The sequence below is a fragment of the Mytilus californianus genome, unplaced genomic scaffold (genome assembly GCF_021869535.1).
Source record: "Mytilus californianus isolate M0D057914Y unplaced genomic scaffold, xbMytCali1.0.p SCAF_3, whole genome shotgun sequence".
In the NCBI taxonomy this organism is placed as follows: domain Eukaryota; kingdom Metazoa; phylum Mollusca; class Bivalvia; order Mytilida; family Mytilidae; genus Mytilus; species Mytilus californianus.
The window spans coordinates 28,778,940-28,798,103 of NW_026262679.1; the positions used below are offsets into that span (position 1 = coordinate 28,778,940).

The 19,164-nt window shown below is 32.4% G+C and overlaps 1 protein-coding gene across 1 annotated transcript in view; it reads right to left on the minus strand.

Moving 5' to 3' along the window:
- Positions 1–11,680, minus strand: part of LOC127733437 (deleted in malignant brain tumors 1 protein-like) — a 51,330-nt gene extending 39,650 nt beyond the window's left edge. The window contains exon 1 of the mRNA XM_052242799.1: positions 11,674–11,680. Within this exon, the coding sequence (XP_052098759.1) occupies positions 11,674–11,680 (7 nt within the window). The remainder of the gene's footprint in view (positions 1–11,673) is intronic.
- Positions 11,681–19,164: the final 7,484 nt, after the last annotated feature.

Sequence of the window (19,164 nt, forward strand, 5' to 3'; positions counted from 1 at the left end):
AGAAAACGGCGGATAGCAAAAAGCATATTGCATAGCAAAAAGCATATTGTACGGTTATTTTTAGAATATCTAAAAACCGATATACTTTGTGACGTCATGTAATGAATTTCATGATATTGATAAAAGTTTAATTAAAAAATATCTATGATCGCCTATTTGAAGAAAAAAAATCTTCAAATTCATAAGATCTAAAAAACAAACATAAAAAATAAATGAAATAACAACTAATATGTTGTTATTGTCTAGGAGACAATATAATATCTATATATTTCCAACAAAATCAAACGACGATTTTCATACAAATATGGTCGGAAATTAATAATATAACAAGTATAGCCTATGTATGAGGTCAATACAGGATATATCGATCCAAAGAAGTATATCGACCTCGGACTTCGTCCTCAGTCAATATACTTCTTTCAGGTCAATATATCCTTGTATCGACCTCATACAAAGGCTATAATTGTATAATATTGCGGAGACAGATGCATTTACCCTTTAAGGCAGTAGATGGGTTTACAATTTATTTTCGACTTATGAGTTTGAATGTCCCTTCGGTATCATTCGCCACTCTTGAAGAGGTAGGTCAACGTCCACACAATTCTCAGCCGAATTAGTAGGATTAGTTAAAGGAACATTTTTTAGTTGATATATATAGAATTCGTTGGCTGCTCTTTGCTATTTACTGTATCCCATAGAAAATAATTTGCATTCAGTATTAGCCCAACTTTTCCTTGGTAAATATCGATCAATACTAATATACAATGCCTACATTTCAGTAGATAAATCATAAAAGACAAAAGAAGAAGCTGGTTTTAACCCCGAACTCACCTTAACCCCTAAATTTAAGTACCGATCAATTTAATAGTGCATCAAACCTGCGAGTTGATAGTTTAATTGAGAAAAAAGGGTTTGTAACGATAGCAATTTATTGAAATGAACCAATACATTTCTCTTCATCGTCTAGTTTTTAAAAGTTTTGAATTTCAAAGCCAGCGAACGTAGGCACTTATCGTAATTATCTAGTCTCAATAAAGGAAGTCGGTGTTCATTTGTACTACACCAAGTAAACAATTTGCTCAATCAACACGATGAATTGTTTCAATGTGTCAGTCTGATATTCAAAATATCTAAAATACTGCAATGATTTACCGTCGCAGATGGAACTTTAAATCACATTTTCGATGTTTAAGTAGATTCCGTGTCAAATTTCATGTGTAATTAGGTTGAAAATCCCAATACAACAAGATTTGTTTTTCAATTCGATGTTATTCTGTTATTATTGGGGATATACTTCTTGAACCTTTACAATAAGTCAAAAAGTGAAGAATGACGTGACTATATTTCAAGAACTGAAAACTTTGGTAAAATATTTCACAACGAAGCAAAAGAGGGAGTGTCAAAAGAAAAAAAAATATACACATACATATACAAATAATTATACCATTCGTCTCAAGAGGGCAAAGATCATTTTAAATTGAGCAAATGGTGTAAAATACAGTTTTGACAAAATGGAACTTAACTGGAAAATATAAGAATCTCATCATAGATACTAGGATTGATATTTTGTACGTCAGACGCGCGTTTCATCTACAAAAGACGCATCAGTTACGCTCGAATCAAAAAAGTAAAAAAGGCTAAATAAAGTACGAAGCTGGAGAGCATTGTGGACCCAAAATTTCGAAAGGTTTTTGAAAAATACAGCTTAGGTAATCTCTTCCTTTTTAGAAAATCCTTAGTATTTCGAAAAATTCAAAGTTTTGTAAACTGTTAGTTTAAAAGGGTGGAAAATACCAAACAATACAACATTCAGATACACAACTTATAATCAACTTCATGATCCTTCTTATTGGCGATAAAAAATAAACACTATGATAAATTAAGTTAATCTAAAACGTACAAATGACCTTTCATCTAACTCCTATATTTAACACGTCATCTTGACAGTAAATATGACGCTTAAACGGACAAAACAACCATAAAAAGTGTTAAATATAGGTAGCCAGATACTATTTTGATAACTTCAGTATCTATTTGAATATTTGTACAGATTTAATAACTACCACAGTGGGTACACAATGAGTCCCCACATTATTGAATGCAAGTATTTTGCAAATTATGCATAAAAATGCACCACAAAAGACAGCCCATCGTTTCGGCCGTTTAAGCGTTTAACATTCAGTAATGTGATCCTGGTGACCTCTATGGCTTGTAGCTATATATATATATTTATTATATATTCTGAAGTTTGTATCAGCCTTGAAATAGACTATCTTTTATTCCGATCTGACACTAAATATATTAACTACAGAAAACAAAACATTCGATCTAACCTCCGGTATTTGTTAAATTTTCTAAAAAGCTCAAACGTCAATGTTCTCATAACTAAGATTCTGGCTTGTGGTGTTATGGTTGGCTTTTTTCTCGTGGTGATTTTTGGTCTATATCTTTGTTATATATACTATTGTTTGCTTAGCGTTTGTAATATTTATTCGGATGACATGTCATAATTAGCTTACAGAGAAAAATAATGCGTATATTAAGTTTGAAAAGTGAAACTTAATACTGATGACTTGTTACACCAAATTGAGGATTCAATCTCAAACTAGTATGTATGAAAGGAGATGTGGGTTATACCGTTCAATGAAACAACAACCAAATTACTCAGAAAAAGGACATCTGTATCTTTAAAAAAAGATGAGACATGTATATACAACCATTAAAATAAACATGCCAAATTTAGTTATTTTCGGTTCCAATGTTTTAAAAGAGAATAAAATATCGAAAGAACCACGAAAGACGGCAAATGTGCTTTAATTTAAAGTTCGTGTTGGTTCAATTTTACATTTGATGTATTGAACACCAATTGTAATCACCGCAATCGATATGCAATTTTCAAGACAGAAAAAAAGATCTCAGTCGCTTATATCTCTTGTTTAGTTAATTTATATTTTTGACATATATATAGTGGTTTTGTGTATTTTGCCTTAATTATTTACACTATCAAAGCATTATTGACCGGGAAGTCTGTATACAAACAATGTTACCCCCTACTGAGTTTCTATATCTTACAAATCAAAGTGATTAGCTTCCATTCTAAGACATTTGTCTATACTGGGACTGTGTAATCCAGTTTCGATCGATTGTTTATGAATAAGCATCTAAACAATGCGGAATCGTTATAAAATATAAAATTTTGGTAATAAGCAATAAAAATAAAGCCCAATCATTCACACCTGAGTCATATGTATGACGATAAATTACGGAAGAATTACATATTTGACCAGACTGTTTTTTCTTTGTATGATTGACACATTCCCACAGTAATTCCTGTTCGTACATTTCCAGGCATGACAGTCGGTACCAACCACTTATATACATGTGCAAGAAGGACTTAAATGATTAGGAATTTTCGAAACATAATGATTTTTTGTTGGATTATTTCACTTCTTTAGTGAAATGTACAATAATTTTTCATCAGTTCATGTATTATACAAAAATAAATAAAAATTTAACCCTACTTACTGTCGTTCAGTTGTTTGGTGAATTTAATTGTCGAATGACAGTCTTTTTTCTAAGCTTTATATAATTTGTTTATCCAATGACTTTAGAATCAATTGTTGGACGCTAAACTTTCAAATAAACGAGATTTGTGTCCAAATTTTCACCATGGACTCAAATCAATCACCAGCTAGAACATAGCACCTTATAAAATATATCCTATTTCCTAAGACAGTTTTGTGGTAAAGAAATCAAACAAAGCTCATTTTAACTCGATCTAGAATCTGTTATAGAAATCACCCGTAATAGATTCGCTGAAAAGGAAACCAAACCATTACAGCACTTTCTGACAAATAGTTCTGAGGTATATAGTCCGTTATCTTTGTTTGTCATAGGTCCGTCTCTAAGGATTAGGGCCAACTTACCCCGTATTTGTTCACTATTTGTGTCACTCACGTGTTAAAATCTATAAAAGTAGTACAATCCTACTCCTACGAGAAATTGAATTTAAGACTATATATCATATACTTTTAAAATACTGTTTCACAATTTTACATATTTCTAAATCAAAGTTAGTCAGCGCGATATATTACGGTGGCAGGCAATTTGATACAAATTTGATGGAAATTTAACATGTTTTATTGTTAAATTTTGCATCGAAGGACATCGCTAAAAATTGATTAAATTTGTATCCCTAATACAATGAATAGCTTTACTTTCAACATAATTCTCTAAAAATTGGATGATTCAGTTTCCCTCAAGATATAATGACCCTAGAGCAGTGTAGGTATACAGAAAATCTCACGTAAGGGTGTAACACACCAAGTAATAAAGACCAATTAAGCGAGAACATACAGTGTGTAGTAAAACTATATACAATGCAAAAGATGTAAAACATAACAGTTAAATTAAAAAAAAAGAATTATACATAAAAAATACGCCATAACATGACATAAATTCCTACACCAACTGCGGTGTTTTCCTTTGAAACAATCAATAACATTTATAACAGTTGCGGTATATCATGTACATACAAGAATAGCTATCAGCTGTTTACAAGATTTGATTCATTATCATTTCTTTTCCTAAAAGGATAACATGTTTCCCCCCCGTCATAACAGTGACTGATTGCATAGGTATAGACAAATTATTACTCATGATAATCACTTGTGTTTTCTGGGTGACAATAAAATCCCCAACAAAGACCGCATCGAACCACATATTTTTGATTTTCCTACCTATCTGTTTATAATATTGACATTTTTAACGGGAAAAAATGAAAGATTAATGTGTCAGCAACTACATTTAAAATAAATACAGACTGTTTAATTTGCATATTTATATTATAAAATAAATAGGTGCAAGCATATTATGTGATTGCTTTCACGTATGTTTAATGTTATAGTCTAAAAGCAAAAGATTGAAAGAAAATTCAAAACAAAAAAGAGATAGATATTAGAATATCATGAACATGGAACCTCATGGCTGAACAGTCAATGAAGAATGCCATAATTGCACGACTCATTATATTGATTCAGAACGTTTAACAATACTTTGTATCATTTCCTATAAAACAAAACCTATATTATCATTGGATAAAACCAAACTAAAAAAAAAACCAAATATCAAAGAAACAGTCATTCTACTGCGGTTCATCATCGTGGACATGTTCGGTTATCCAATGCAATAAGGCATACCACTCGACTTAATCGGACGATTCAAGATGTAAGATAATGGTTATATGTGTTGTTATTGATGGAGCATTAAAATGATTACAATTATGTATGCATTTCAAATCTAACATTTTGTATCGTAATCTTAAATAAAATGAACGAAAAATGTGAAAGTTTTCCAACATGTATAAAATGAAATTTATGATGATGCTGCAATCTACGCTTGTCACACCTTCGCACACGTAATGTAAAGATGATCATTATGATGATGGGTGACTGATTAACGTCCAGCGGCAAATAAAATGTATATTCAGGACGATAACATGTTGATGTGATTTGAATATTAACCCTGCTTTGTACTAGACCGACACGCTGAGCCGGGTTTTGAACGTGTTAGTTCACAAGGTAACAATCCACAGGCAGACTTATCACCCTACCCGGAGACATTATTGTGACTCCGACCCGACCAGTCTTTCCTCTTGCTTCCTAACGCGGCTTGCTTAGCGTAGTAGCAGCAAACACCAATTTTAGTCTTTGGTTTAATCCGGCTGGGGTTCGAACCCACGATCGCCGCTCTCGAGGCATACACGCTACTACGAGACCACCGAGGCGGTCGTAATGCTAAATTTCCATATGAATGTATAAAAAAAGAGTTCAAAATACCATATCCATATTACTAAACAAGGCTCGCATTCGTTCATGTATTCCTGATAAATTGTATATAAACATGTACATGTATGTGCATTTTTCCATTTCAAGCACCAGAGCTCTCAGTTATAAAACTTTACTCAGTGCAAGGAGTCCAAAATTTGAATTCGTACCCAAACTCAGAATTCAACCAAAACAAAATACTTGATTTGGTGTTAAGAGCACAAGTTTTGTTTTCCGAGTACCGAGTAAACATGACCAAGAGCGTATGACTTTATACATGCACAACATGATTTACAAGCCATTAAACTCCAACAGGAATCAATGACAAATTTTGCAACCATGACCTCTTAAACATATGAATGTTCGATGACAGTTTGAGTTCAGTGTCAGGACAATGAATTTGTTACGGTATACACCTAAATTTTACAGGTCCTTTCAAGTACAGATGGCAACAGTCGTGTACTTCTAATTAAAGATCCGAGTTCATAGTAAAAAAAAATAAAATCAACCAATAATAGTACAAATTCTGTCTACAATCTTAATATGCGTTTCAAAATTCCAATCCGATGTTTCAATCAAGTTGAAAGCTGATTTGAATGCCAAATTACAATTTCAATTTTAAGTAGTAAACGAATACATCTTTAGAAATTAACTGATCTTATTATGTATTGTAATTTAAACTATAAACCATAGTCAATCAACAGTAAATATGCGAACTATGCTGAAAGGACACGACGGTTTCTTAAAGCATAGATCGACATTATTCGATAAATTATTTGATTTATCTTCCTTTTGAGGTTAATTAGTTTGATAAAATGGTATACTATATAATTATAAAAAGACAACATTACTCAAAATTATGAACAAGCAGTCATCGTGATTCATATATAGTCTGCCAAACAATAAGATAGATTAAATTCGCGACCACTTATAATTTCATACACCCAAACCACTTTCACAAAAATAAAAATTGTACATTGACAAATTATTCATAAAAAGTGCAATTTGTTCTGATTTGGTACAGTTTAAAACAATGGTGTTAAAGTGATTTGCATAACCCAATCTTATTCCCTCTACTGTTCATGAATGACATTGTCAAGGTCCCGTTTGTAATAAAACGAACGATATACAACCCTGCTTGCCGGCTTGTTCTTATGAGGCACAATTTATACAGGAGCTTCTAGAAAAATTTAACGAAGTTATATTTCGCTATACAGAAAATGTCTTTTCACTAAATAATTCAAACTCTGGTGACTATTGTGATCGCATCTATCCCATTGAACTTGAAATATCGGATAACAGAAACAGTTCTGTTTATATCTGGACTGATATCTAGTAATTATCAATTGGGATCGATTGAGAACTAAATTTAAGAAATGATATCAACATCCCCCTTGTGAGCTTTCCATTTCTGTGTACGAACATTTATTCTACTAACACCTGTATGTTGAGTATATTTTCCCTAGTCTATACGATATTCCCGGGCTTGGGTTTATTATAAGATTATTACGTATATGTTCCACTTTTCGAAACCGCAATCCCTTCCTATTTTCCACAATTGTGAAATCACCGAACGAGACTACCACAAAATTTCCCCTTCCAATGAGTTACATGACAGGTGCCGCTAGAGAAGATATAATTGGTCAACCTAAAGGATCACTAGACTTTATGCCCGGTTTTGGTAAGGGTCCATTTTGTTCAATCGTTTTCTCTTCATCGTATTTTCGTTTGGGTCATGCTGCTGTTTGTTTTTTTATTCGATTTATGTGTTTCAATTACTACTTTGGTATCTACTTTCTCTTCTTGTAATACCCATTTTACTAAAAACTTTGCATATAAAAATATTTGTCTCAATACCTAGCCAAATTAATCATGTCGTTACAAAATTAGGAAAGACGAAAGAGGGGAATTATCGACAACAATACAGTTTTGCTTTTACTAAGATCATCTCAAGTTAATAACACGTCTAACAACACATAAGTAGAAAATTGTGTTAAAATGTCATGCACACCTTATATCTAGTGACATTAATGATTGAGAACATGTGATTTCTACGTCTCAATCTTTCTTCTCTTGGTATATAGTGAAGAAAAGTAAAAAAAAATAATGCAATCTATTATTCAACATCGATTAACATAAAATAAAAAACAACAGAAAATCCTAGTCTCCGTGTCATCAAATACGAGGAGGGCGAACTGCTAACAATTGATTTGTGATAAATCGCATAACAGAACTCTGATTAAAAAAATATAGTTGCTAAACCAAGAGAAAGTTTACAGCGATACAAGAGAGGCGGAGGTTACCGAAGACCAACCGACAACGCCATGACAAAAAACGACAAACAACAGTCTACCACTATGATATCAATAAACTCACTAAATTGTACAAAAAAAAAAAAACCAGTTTATTGTTTACAGAAGAGTCGGGGAGAGTAACAGTCTACAACAATGATATCAATAAACTCACTAAATTGTACAAAAAACAGTTTATTGTTTACAGAAGAGTCGGGGAGAGTAACAGTCTACAACAATGATATCAATAAACTCAATAAATTGTACAAAAAACAGTTAATTGTTTACAGAAGAGTCGGGGAAAGTAACAGTATACAACAATGATATCAATAAACTCACTAAATTGCACAAAAACAGTTTATTGTTTACAGAAGAGTCGGGGAGAGTAACATTGTAATCGACAACACGTTTGACTGGTGTATAATAACTGATGTTATTCAATATTCCTCAATATCCTTATATAAGATTACTTCAGTCCACAGATGTACTTGCAAAACGTGTCAAGGACGTTATAAATATTGCCATAAGGATAGGAAAATATTATGCCTTTTCTAACATTATTTCTCGCCAACTTAACAAATGTTGTATAATGGTATACATTTTATATGTAAAGGTAAAGTAGATGTTTTACGATCAGTTATATTGCTGAAACCAGATTTGTCAGACTTGAACAAGCGTGTCCTCGTACAACAGTTGAAGAATATAAAGAATGCCAATGACAAAGTAGTTCATACCAGAAAGTAAAATTGTTAACAAGGCCTTTAACTTAAAATGGGTCATTATTTTTGGAAATGTTAAAATAAACTTTATAAAATGAATATATTTGACCAAAGGTAAAACATTACTATGTATGTTTATATTTCATTTTATGGTAACACTGATTATTTTGAGGTAAAACGTATATCATACATAATTCAGGAAATACTTTATAAAAGTTTTGTTTTAAACACCTTGAAAACATTAGAATGTTTTTAAAATGATGAATGAAGTTTAAATGCATCAGTAAAATAAATGATGATGTATGCTTTATAAAAAATAAAGGTATTTGTTTACCAAATATTTTTGATTTATGATGCCACACAGTCAAACATACTAAAACAGGATCTATATCATCGACATCGTAAAACACAAGTATGTACAGGATGCACAACATCACAAGACAAACAATACATTTTATGACATGCATTCTTCTTGTGTGTACAGTCAGAGTCATAGTTACAGGATCAGGATTTAAACTTACAACTATATGTCGTTAAATAATTTCATAATAAACATCATCTGATATGACTTCTGAACGGAAAATCCTGTTGGTCCAAAATACATTCCATGGTAGTTTCAAGATAAAGAGGATTACAGCCCCCTCTCGATATTTTCACATCACAAACGTACATACAATACGATATAAGTGTTTTAAAGAACTTTAATATTAATGTCTGACAAGCTGGTAAATCAAAAGGGCAGCATAAAATGATCCCCATGCTGACCTAACCTTCTACTTATATGAACCACCTTAGTAGATATCGGTGTGACCTTGAGGGCGGCATGTAGAAATTTTAAAAATCTCTGGTCCTTAAACAAAACAATACTTTTTATATATATATGGCTGGATTCATATTCATATGACATTATATAACGCATTATCGTCCTGAATATAGCTGAAAACTAGAGGTACTGTGACCAATCAATATAGGCATAGCTTGTGCTGTTGAATAACACAATTGAATCACAATATATTATTACCAACCGCAAATCATGACAAACATCCTACCTTCGTTGAGCTATAAGACGATATGCTCAAAGAGTAAAATGAATATAATTTATTAACAAATTAAACACTAGTCAACACAAGGGTCACTTGGGTAGCGAAATATGGACACTTGGTCTTTTCTTAACCGACAGTAAAACCCTTTTAAAAGTGGGGCGTCCGTTTGTTTGTGTGGATGTATAAATTCGCAGCAACGTCTGATAAACGATGCCTCGTGTAGAGAGTGTGTCAGGCTCACTGCACATTAAAGATAGGTCAAACAGAAAAAAATGTCTGTCCCTATCTAACATGTCCTCATTTCCCAATGGCAGTCCAAATTTCCAGGTCGGCCATTGTATTTGCCGAACCTACCTATTGTATGTATTGTTAATTTGTTATCATCCTTAACATGCATGTAATATTTGCCACTGAACAATAAGCAAACAACAATCAATCAATCAACACTGGTCTTTGTTGTCTATATCTCATATTGTCGCAGTGAAAATGTAAATTAGTCCAAATACAATACACTTTTTACGAATTCTATATAATTTAAGGATAAAAAGCTGAACATGTGGAACAGTGTTGTAGGGTTTCCTTGGTCAAATAGACATTATTAGGGAGCCTACATATCTTTTTCTTTTTTAACCACACAACAGTGACCTGCGTAAAAAGGTTTCGGAAAGAAGAAAAAAAAAGGTTTCAGGGAGCGAAGTTTAATAAGTCAAACTTTTAATTTTTGGAAAAAAATCAATAATATTTTCTTTCAAACACTGTTTTCATCATGAAAAATCATGAACTTATTCGCGTATATAGAAATAAGATGTGGTATGAGTGCCAATGAGACACTCTCCATCCAAGTCACAATGTGTAAAAAGTAAACAATTATAGGTCAAAGTACGGCCTTCAACATGGAGACTTGGCTCACACCGAAAAGCAAGCTATAAAGGGCACCACAATGACTAGTGTAAAACAATTCAAACAGGAAAACCAACGGTCTAATCTATATACAAAACGAGAAACACTTAAGAACAAAATCAACAAACGACCACTGAAACAGGTTCCATATGCCATTTATGTTGGGTAGGGAAATACCACACGAAAGTAAAGTTTCTTTCTTGTTCAAGATCAAACTATTGGAGTTCAATTTGAGGTGTTTAATTAAAAACGTTATTCATCCCCTGAAATCTTTTTTTAAAATCCATTTCACAAGTTAAGTGCAATATATTTGCGTCATATATCTAATAGTATCCACAATAGACCAATTAATCGTATATAAGACAATAGATATCAATAATGATCAATCATATAACTATATAAAGGTCTAAACTGAACTCCTTTGTCTTGTTTTGGTTAGAATGTGTGCAAATACATAAAAAAAGAAAATCAAAACTGTAATTAACTAATTGTTATGCGCTAGTTGTTGTAAGCATTGACTAAGAAATCACATTCCGGAAGACGTCGAAAACAATAAGTAAGATGAAAAGATTAACAAAGGGCGTACCAAAATTCCTAACAAAGGTTTATACTATATAAAGTTTCAAACTAATTTCCTCCCCAATCATTACTCCCCCCCCCCCCCCAAAAAAAAAAGAAAAATTTGTTTTTTCGTTTAACCGTTTCTGCATTTTTCTTTGGGCGAGTAATTGCTTAATGGCCACATTATCATCATTCGGGAATCTTTTAAGTAGAAAGTTATAAAACACCGTAGTTTATGAACAGAGAAACACCTAAAGCATTCAGCTATCAAACGTTGAAATGTATCCTTAAACGACTTCACTTTTTATTTTTGCTTCATACTCTAACTGATTACCATCCATTCGACGCTTGGGAAAACAAGAAGTAAACACTCAATTGCTTTCATAACAGCATGGCATTGTACTAAATGAAAATAACTCTTCGTAAACTTCGTGTGCCCGATGAGGTTTTCTGGATTTATTTTCCTCGGGAACGCTCAAACCTAAAAATTTGCAAGCCAGGAATGTGTAAATATATACTGTCACGTTTAGGAAAGTTTGTGTTAAGACTTCCAACAAAACGAATTATGCAACTTAAATTATGAATAACAATCTGCAAGTTTTCTCAGAAGATGCCAGAATGTTGGTGTTTAACATTATAGATAAACATTCAATATTTCGATAGGGCAAATGCTTACATGTTACAAAACAATAGCTGTCAGTACTAAGGAATTCATCATAATATATATATATATATAACCATTACGAATACAGATGTGTGAAAACGTGTTTGTTGAGTCCATCTTGCTAGAATAATTTCCTTTTTAAAAGCTTACATTAGGATATCAACTATTGCTAAATCGTTTGGTTTAAAAAAAATATTCTGTTTGTTCACAGAAGACATTTTCTGCGATCACAGATGAAGTTGTTTTGCGAAACCATGCTAACATTTTCAAAAAGTTAACGTTGATTGTGTGTGTGACAATTAACTTCACTTACATCATGCGGTAAAGTCATCGTATTCATTGAACTGATAGCGGAAGTAGTAGTAACATGGAATTATAAATTCGGAATCCAGTTATCTAACACCTTTCAACAAACAGGTCCACATAATTATAAAACTGCAGCTGCTACTTAATGCATGCACTATACAAAAGAAATTTTGGTAATTTTTCTACTGTAACAGTTTAAATTTCCGAACTTTACCAGTTTGAGTGCACTGAACATTTATATTTACATTCAATGAAAAACGAATATTTAGATAGCATATTGGATAGTCTTCGTCATCAAATTGAATCAATTATAATTCATAACATCTATATAAAGATGCCTTTTGGTAATTGATGATGTTATGTATAAACCCTCCCATGGACGTATTCCCATTATCTCCTTTTACTAAAAAAATACTTAGATGCGGATCCAGGATTAAAAAGGGAGGTGGCAAACTAGGCAACGTCTGGGCTGGGACATGTAAAAAGTCTATATAAGCATTAACCTTATATGTAGCTCCATAAGGAGGGGGCGCCCCTAATCCGCCTCTAATATTATTGTCTCCAGTTCTAAAATCCCCTCAGTTGAATTCCCAAATTTCACTTATACAATAAAGACGCAATAATGCCGTTTGGGATATACAGGTAAGGAAATCAAAGTTTCCCAGCACCTCAGCATGCATGGATAATATAATTTAGATGCGAATACAAAACCGCAACTTAATAGGACATTATGTCTTACCTTGTGAAGAATTTTTAGCATTCGTATAATGTAAAATAACTGTCAATACAATCACAATAACTATTTGTACTCTAAACAAATTTGATGAGTAATCCATAATGTCAATATATCTTCATTAAACGGATCCAATTATGATTCTTATTCTCTCATTATCATTTGTCAATAATCACAAACTATTCTTAATCTTTAGAAGTTTACAAATGACCATAGGTACATACAAAATTCACCTGTAAACACGTGCTTTATCCAGGTGTGAATCAAAGCGGAACGATTTAACTTTTTTGTCCTTTTACGAGTGTATATATCTTCACTTATGAATTAACAGAACATCCATATCATATTTGATAAAAGGAAACAGAAAATAAACAATATAATAAAATAGTAATGTGTTGAGCAGCTTTGTATTTTTCTTAAGAAGTAAGAATGATGGTCGTAGCCTATAGCAGAGATGAACGGGGATCCATAAGACAACTGTCAAATACTATCAATCACTGAACTCGTCATGTTGGGCCTAAAGGCATTGTATTACGTAGTTTATCGCTTACCTTTAATACTCATAAATGATTTGATTGGAGAACTATAATATGTTTTATTTGATAATTAATACAAAAACAATAATATCGGACATGTACACTTGTAAAACGACATATTTAGAGAACAGTATATTCCCATAGATAGAATAACTAAATACAAACACAAGTACATGTATCCAACTTGAAAGTGAAATCTTTAATAGATACATGTTTGGATTGGGGCGAAGTATAATTATATGTAATTTGGGGGTGTATCGAATTTTTATGAATTTATAGAACTCTTTGAACTGTCAATGAAGATCAAATTACAAAAAATAATACATGTAGTATTTATAATTCTAGAATAAAAGTTTCTTGCAATATGGTTATACCGCCAGACATGAACATATTAAGAAGTTCGAAGTTAAAGTAACCCAAATGGTAATTTTATCTATACAGTAAATATATTCCATTCAAAACTTCGTTTATTCATTTTCTTCTTAATGACCGTCTATAAATATCAGGTTGTTTGTGATACAAATGTCTATTGTGTACTGCAAATATTTTATATAAAGTAGATATTTTCTCAAACCAAATGTCTCTTCAGTAATGCAAGACAAAAATGTGAAAATCCAAACTTTATTTAAATACATCGAAGAGCTGATAAATCAAAAATGACAGAAGGTATAGCCAAAGCCGGGCAAGGAATCAAAGCTTTGAACGAGAGAGGTATAGCCAAAGCCGGGCAAGGAATCAAAGCTTTGAACGAGAGAGGTATAGCCAAAGCCGGGCAAGGAATCAAAGCTTTGAACGAGAGAGGTATAGCCAAAGCCGGGCAAGGAATCAAAGCTTTGAACGAGGGAGATATATTCCTTAGTTCAAAACAATTTCCAAAATTTTGTAACAGCAAATTTTTAGAACACAATATCCGTATTTCATGCCAACTGTTACAACGAGGTGCTGGCTACTGGGTAGAAGTCTATATAGAGAAACGCTTACCCTGTCCACGCAACCGTTCACTCTCCCAACAGTTACACCGAGGTGCAGGCTACTGGGTAGAAGTCTATATAGAGAAACGCTTACCCTTTCCACGCAACTGTTCGTTCTCCTTTTGGAGTTCATGCTTTTCCCTCAGTTTTTGTTTGTTACCTTGATTTGTCTCTTCGTAATCAATGTACGAGATTTGAACATCGGTAAACCACTGACGCCGTAATTTAATCCATATTGCTATCTTAAAACAATTAAGCTAGTGTTTATGATATATGCATATACTCTTATATTCTGCAAATAAAGTCATCATATAGATACAAGGATTAAAATTGTGTACGCCAGACGCGCGTTTCGTCTATAAGACTCGTCAGTGACGCTCGAATCAACGAGTTTAAGAGGCCAAATAAAGTACGAAGTTGAAGAGCATCGAGAACCAAACATTCCGAAAGGTTTTGACAAATAAAGCTAACTTAAAGGTGATCTACTCCTGGGGTAGAAAATCCGTAGTCTTTCGAAAAAAAAATCAAAGTTGTGTAAATATTTAACTTATAATTATGACCATATATATCAATGATAATGGGCTGGTGAAGTTTTACTTGAATTAATTAATTTCTAAAACATTTTAGTGCTTAACTTGCTTTTTGCACATACTAGCATGAACTACCTGTTGTTCCCGAATGCTTTTCCTGCTTTTGCTTTTCACAGCTGTATATAATAGCGTAGAATAATATAGTATTGTACATATATATGAATAATCTAAACTTTAAAACATTCCGATTTTTATTGTATTTGTGCTGACGTGTCAAAGAATATTGTAGAGGAATATATAGATTTATTGAGCTTATTGTATATTCATAACTAAACATAAACTTTTGACATACCTTGCCGAGTCATTTGAGATAGCAACAGGTAAAAAACGGTTATCATCAGTAATCTTTACAGACAGTAAAGGAAACTATGTAGAACAATACTTTTCAATTTAGTAGAAAATAGTCTAAATGGTGGAGTCAATTAGATCGTACATTGCTATTACTCTCAAGAATGGTTGAAGGAAAACTTAGATCTTAAAATTGGCCATATAAACAACATTGCCCTATGTGTATGATATAACTATTTATGATAGTCACAGTAACTCAGATTTAAAACAGAAGATTATGTAAAAACGATAGTTAATAACAACCAAGAAGTTACTGATCTTTTAAAGAAATATCCTGGATATAAATTAAGTTTGCTTGAGATTCCACCTTACTAACAAGAGAGAGGCGAAGGATACCAAAAGAGGGGCGAAAGATACCAGAGGGACAGTCAAACTCACAAGTCGAACACAAACTAAAAAGGCTATGGCTAAAAAAGAAAAAGACAAACAGACAAACAACAGTACACAAAACAACATAGAAAACCAAAGACTGAGCAACACGAACCCCTACCAAAAACCGGGGGTGATCTATATATATATATATATATATATATATATCTTTAATGTAGAACAATTTCTGATGATGACATATTTTTGAAACAAGTACCGTGAGGAAATAAGCAATCACATCCGTTATATAAACCGCACTTTAGAAACAAGAACATGAAATTTGTCAGCTTAAATACTCTATCGATTCAATGCCAGCACTACAAACCGTCAACAAAATAAAAAAAAAAGCTGTCAACTTTAATCTATATAAAGACGGTTCTAATTCTTCAACTGATCTAGCTAGTCTGGTTAAGTAAAGCAACACATTAAATTAATCATGATAAACTATACTACCCAATAACTAGGAAGGACCTTCTATACCTCCTGCTGATGGGACTATGAATAGAAAAGCGTTGAAAACATAGAAATAATAATGAATATATTGATGTTATTAAGAATAGGATTGAAGATCAGTATTTACAAAGCGGGTTAGCATCAGTAGAAAGTGGCCAAAACACTTAGTATTTATAAGAATATTAAGTTACGATTACTGTTATAATTCATACGTTTTAACTAAATTGCGTAGTGGTACACGAAAGCTGAACATTGCAACAGGATGATATACTAATATGGCTCAAGAATTACGTTTGTGCAAATGTTGTAAAATGCAGTGTGTTGGAAACGAATACCACTTTTTATTAGTATGCCCTGCCAATAGATCAATTACGTCTAAATATATGTTAACATTTTGTCGTTCTTGGCCAAACATTACTAAGCTACAGTATTTTAGTTAAATTAACGTCTGTTTTACTTATGAAGAAATTGTGAGCTTACATAAAATAGGCATCTGTTTATTTTTATAATGGTCAATCAGATCACATAATGTTCTTAAATTAAATGTTATTTTTTTTCTTATTATGCTTTTTATGTATTGCTCCCTGCTGTTTATCATTTGTCATGTTGGAAATATATTTTCGTTGCTATAGCATATTCAGTGCTATCGGCAATAAAATTGAACTGGGAATTATTGCATGAAGTCTTCTGTATCAACCTCTCTCTATTTCAAGATCATGGTTACTTATTCTGAATTTTGTCGTCTGAATTCTCTGATTCCTATTGCCTATAGACAGATAGGGTTCAAAACTTATATTTCTCTTAAAGAGTCTATATGTTCTGAGTTTATTTCCAAATGACATATTTTTTTCTGTCATCGTTTAAAGATTATACTAATAATACTTTAATTTAAATTTGTTCAAAATAAATCTCTTCAAATTGGATTTCATATTAAAAATTATTGATAAATCTATGTATAAATATTTTGCTAGTGAACTCATAGAGTTATACTAACTTTTCTTACTATGGTTCGATAAGTGAAAATTTACAGATTTTGGAATGAACAGATTCAGTTTGCAGTTCTTTCCATAATTTTTCAAAATAACAATCTCCTTTGTCAGTAAACTTTTTTTGAATCTAAAGCATCTGCAAGATGAAAATACTCAGAACTGCTGCCAGAATTGGAGAATACTGTGATACTTTATATAAAAGAATCGAAACAATTGAAAACTAAAAGACAACACCTTGAAGACGGTGGGACTTCCCACAGTATCCCTAACAGAGAAAACAAAAGTACTCTTGGTCGAGACAATACTAATGAACCATAATAGGAATACGAGATAAAAGTTACCTGGCACCGTATTCACAAAACTGTCTTAACTTCACGACTAATTTGTATTTTCAAATGCAGCTCTAATATTAAGAGAAAACGAAAGATTCACTAGACGAGAAAGATTATTTTTGGATATACCTAACCCTTAAGGCCTAATGATTTTCTATTAAGGGCATACAGGTTTCCGAGTCATAAAATCATTGAGCTGTGTAATGAGACCAGATATGGGGATCTCAATGTATTCCTGTAAACCTGCAGGCTTTGGCTGTGTTGCAGTTTTCGGTCAGTGGATGTTTTTAGAATATTATATAGGGGTTGTTTTTGGAATGATCCAACCAATTGTTAACAGATTCACAAAAGAGAGGCGAAAGGTAGCAATACACTGTTAGGAAAAGAACTTAAAATTGACACTCATAATTTTTAACCACCCTATTTTCCTTGCTTTCTAACAAATAAGTTAAGTGCATATGAATGGAAACAGCATCCATCATATATTTTATTTCCAATAGTTAAAATGATGAAATATAATCTCTTTTTGGTGTAACCATGGCAACAATCTGCATTTATTTGATATAAAATATTGCAAAAAAGGGGTGAAAATGTCACAAAAGTCCCCAAAATTTGGTCCAAAGTAGAATTTTAATTTATTAGAGTAATACCTTTTCTGAAACCATTGACATTTATCTATCAAGAGGTAAAAAAAAAAAAAGATCTTATGCATTTCACCTCAATTTTCCATAAAATTAAATTGAAAAGTTCGAGCGTCTAATATTTGTTGAAAAACACTACAATAATTTCTGGACCTATGAGCGGTACGGATGTGAAAATATGGACTGTCAAACAACAAATGGCCTATATAACATGCAATAAAAACCCAATATTGATGTTCATATAAACCCACTTTGAAGGCTAAATTATTCTATAGCTATCTAAAAATTAATTTTATTGCACAAGAACTTTCATGTTTAAAAAATTCACCATGGCCAAAATCCTAAACCAAATTCCTGTATATTGCTACCAAATGGATATTCAAAACTCATAAGTCGAAAACAAACCGATAATGCCATGACAAAAAACACAGACAAACAGTACACAAAACAAAGCAAAGAAAACTAAGGACTAGCAACACGAACCCCACCAAAAACCGGGAGTGATCTTATATGTGACGTAAAACAGAAGCATTGTTTAGAATAAATGAATACATACAGATTCGGAATCTTTGGCCCTCAATGCCTCTCAACTACGTACTTTATTTGGCCTTTAAAATTTCATGATTCAGGCGTCACTGATGAATCTTTTGCAGACGAAACGCGCGTCTGGCATACACTATTATACACTTGGTATCATTGGTGAGTTTTTCCCCAAATGAAGTCAAAGCAGGTGCTAATAAAAACTATTTCTACAAAAGAGCTCTTTTCCCAAATGTGGTAGACGTACTTGATGGTATGCAGATTGATATCAAGGCGCCTATAATGACAATGATTACAGTACCAGTATGTAAACCGAAGACAAATTCATTCAATAAATAAATGTCCAATGTATC